This window comes from Tupaia chinensis, unplaced genomic scaffold (assembly GCF_000334495.1).
Source record: "Tupaia chinensis unplaced genomic scaffold, TupChi_1.0 Scaffold000075_1, whole genome shotgun sequence".
NCBI classification, from domain to species: Eukaryota; Metazoa; Chordata; class Mammalia; order Scandentia; family Tupaiidae; genus Tupaia; species Tupaia belangeri.
Genome location: NW_006159535.1, coordinates 209970 through 213818, shown reverse-complemented (window position 1 = coordinate 213818; position 3849 = coordinate 209970). Strand labels below are relative to the sequence as shown.

Below are 3849 nucleotides of genomic sequence, written 5' to 3'. Positions count from 1 at the left end.
CTGGGGCACATATACTCTATGGAATACTATTCAGCCTTAAAAGAAAAAAAAAACCAAAACCCTGGATTTTGACAGAAAATGGAAGAATATGGAATATTTACTGCTGAGTGAAGCAAGCCAGGCTATAAAGGAGAGACATTGTATGTCCCCACTTAATATATACTGAGTGTCCACACTCTATGACTGAAACTGACTTAATAAAGGATGTACAAACGCAAGAGATACTTCTTCTCCCGAACAATCTTGAATCCTCCTGAAACTATAACACTGTTCTCCCAACTCTATAATTTTGTGATTTTGAGAATTACATATAAAAGGCTTTATGGAAATTGTGACCTTTTGAAATTAGCTTTTTCCACTCAGAATAATGCCCTTGAGATCCATCTAAGCAGAGTATATCAGTAGTCTATTCCTTTTTTACTGCTGATTATTTTTCATGATTTGGATATTACTGCTTAACCATTCTTCTGTTTATGTTTGGTTGTTTCCAGCTTTTGGCTACTATGAATAAAACTGCTCTGAACATTCATGTATAGATTTTTGTATCAGCATTAGTTCTTAAGTCTCTTGGATAAATGCCTAGGAATGCCAAATCTGGGTTTCATGCTAAATGTGTGTTTAGTTTTTAAAGAAATTGCCAAACTATTTTGCCAAGTAAATAACTAACATTGTAATATTTTTAAGTAAGAGACTCAGGAATTTGAAGTCTATGCAGAGTTAAAGGATGCCATTATTCACTTTATTTCTCAGGCTATGAGGCTGGGAATCATCCTACATTCCTCTATTTTTCTCATATGTTACATATAGTAAGACCTGTTTGCTTTATTTTAAAAATACATTGGATTATTTCTCTCCACTTCCATAGCTGACCATCCAAGTTTAAGTTACCATTATCACTGGCTTGGACTTTTGAAGTAACTTGCATTTGTTTTTCTTTCTGTTTTTATTTTTGCCTCCCCCAGTCTCTATCCAAAAACCACAATGTTATTTTTAAAGTAAGTAAGATTCCTCTTCTTAAATCTCTCTGAAGTTCATAAAATAAAATTCAGATTCCCTGTCCTGTTTTTCAAGTCCTCACTGATTTGGCCCTTGCCTGTCTTAACCACGTTGCTTTCTTCTATTCGCCCTTTACTTTTCCTTCCAAATCCATGCTAGTTATGTTGCTTCTCTGAACATGTTACTGGATCAAACTAGGTAAGGACTGGAAATCAGTGACTCCTGCCCAGGAAGCCAATCTCTGACCATGAGGTTTGTCCAACAGGAAAGCTTTTTTATGAGTGATGCCAACTAGGAAATGGGAAGTTACGTTGCTTGAATAACTACTTTTCAGTTAATATCACCTATAATAAAGAAATTGGCTTCTCTTGTGACTGATTCCTGATCTGTACCTATATTGGTTTGGTAATTAACACTTCAAGCTCTATCCTGTCTTAGTGTCTGTACTTAACCTTCTCTACTACTGGTAACTCCTCCCTGTCTTATGCTCTGAATCCTTACAAATACCTACTAAATCACCCCATGCAGAAATTCCTCTCAGTGGTATTATAAAATAATGGCCCAGTCTCTGTACTCTCTGCTCCTTAACCATTTTCATCATTGTATCTGCTAAGAACTGGGACTATGTTTACTCTGCTTTTCAGTTCCTTTAGAAAATAAGCTTCACGAGAGCAATGTCTTTGCCTTATTTATTTATTTTTGCTTCTGCATTCCCGACATCTAAACAATTTTTAAGTTAAGATGAAAGGATCAACCTTAATTTGTTGTGTGATTGAATGGGTTTGAAGAAACCCCTGGTAGTTATTATGAGATTCTCCTGTCATTGACTCTACCTCAATTTGGTCTCTGATAAAGATACTGCCAGGAACATGCACAGAGTCAGAGTTTTGGCTTTGATTCCCTTGTGAAAGCCTTGGTGAGTTCACCTAGATTATCTTCCTTTGAGAGTTCAGTAAGTCCTTAAGTGGTATTGCCCCAACCCTACAACTCTCACTAGGCCTGTTTATGTAAGGCTTAAGAAACTAGATCAATGGATGCTTCTCTCTCATATCAAGGTTTTGGGCACACATGTTCATGCACAGGGCATATTTTTCAAGTTTCTGAGTTCAGGACCCAAACTGTACAGTCAGCCATTGCAGGATCCAGCTCACGTAACAACCAGGTCATGGACTGGACCACAAAAAGACCTTGTTTTAAAGCTGGTCCTTTTCTTCCCTTAGTTTCTGCAATCTCCTTTTAACACAAGAAATAGTTTTTTTTTTTTTTTTTTACATAGTAATTTCAGATATCTCTTTTTGCTTGTACACTTAGATTTTCCTTTTATGCCTCTGAATTAGGTCATTTTTTTATTTATCATGGGAATGGTACAGGGAGATATCTTTTAATTTTTTTTTTTTAGGTCTTGGTGGTGTTATGCCATATTTCCTTTGAAACAACCAAAGAAAGTTAAAGAAAACTATCTAGAGTCATAAAATGTTACAATAGCTTCCCATAATTCTAAACTATATTAGACACATATGCATAAAATATCAAACAAATGTGAATATTATAGTTATTCCCAATCTTAACTTTTCCCCCTGAAATAACATCAAGGAAAGCTATCAGCAATAGCTAGGGATTTAGTGGTGTGCATATACATGTCTTTGTATGTGTAGTGGGAGAGGGGCAAAAGAGAAAAGGAAGGTAGAAAACAGGAAGAAAACATTTGTCTACTACCATGCATTCATTATCTAAAATACATCTCAGTCTTGTCATATTCTATGCCTTGAATTGTATGTGGACTCATTTGTGCCAGGATTCTGGTCCATCTGTGCTGGCTGTCTAAGAAGCGCCACTTTGACATTATAACTCAATAATGAATCTTTATCAGAAGGTTGATGGAGATAGCAACTGCCTACATTCTGTTGAGAAAAATAATCACTACCTGTAAATGATAACTTCTTTTTCTGGAGAAAATATTCTTAAATATTTTTGCCTTCTGGTGAAGTTCAGAAATTTCAATGGCAGCAGTTCTGTTCATGGGTCCTTTGTGAGTATGCTTTTTTTTTTTTTTTTAAGTTTGTATTTCTTTCATGAAAATGAGAGACAGAGAAAGGGTCACAAAACAGAGAAAGACAAGTACTTTCAATGGCATCTCATTCTCCAATACCCTTCAGCCTTCCCAGTCAGCCAGAGTCATGTGTGTATTGCACCCAATGTGTACGGGTCAGCATGGGTACAAAATCTGCGATTTTCCATATGGGTTCAGCACCACTTGAACAGCTTGTTACTGAAATCTTTATTGGCTTTTCTTTTCTGACTCTTAGGCTCTTGCCATCCTGGTGCTAAATTGTATGTGGACTCATTCCAAGACTAGTGTTCCTTGCTGATATCAGACAGCTCTTCCAAAAAAAAGGAAATTATGACTGTGGCCTCCCACCAATTCCAGCCCCTGAGGTTCTCTTCAAATCCATATTATGTCATCAAAATCCCAGGATGGTTCAGTTAACTGTTACCTTGGAATTTCTTAGACTGAAATCCTTTACTTCTGTATTTGCCCAATATGGAGCAGACTCCTCCCGCTGAGTTTCCTGAACTGGAGAGGTTTCTTAGTTCTTTACAGCATTTGTCTACTATCATTTATTCTTTACCTCAAATACATCTCAGTCTTGTCATGTTCTATGCCTTGAGCTACCTTCCCAATTCTGGGAAAACTCATAACTCCCCTAGGTTAATCAGATCTTCCCCATTCCTCTGTATCTGTCCATTTATTGTTGACTCCAACTGTACTGTTGACATCCATAAAGTTCACTACCAAAGGGTTTTGGTGAAGAATATTTTTTACAGTTTAGTTCAACAGTAGTTGTAGAAAAT

At 36.6% G+C, this 3849-nt stretch overlaps 1 protein-coding gene across 1 annotated transcript in view; it reads left to right on the top strand.

The window, feature by feature from the left end:
• KCNH5 (potassium voltage-gated channel subfamily H member 5) overlaps positions 1-511 on the top strand; it is a 113079-nt gene extending 112568 nt beyond the window's left edge. Inside the window, exon 8 of the mRNA XM_027768333.1 lies at positions 492-511. Within this exon, the coding sequence (XP_027624134.1) occupies positions 492-511 (20 nt within the window). The remainder of the gene's footprint in view (positions 1-491) is intronic.
• The last annotated feature ends 3338 nt before the right edge of the window (positions 512-3849 follow it).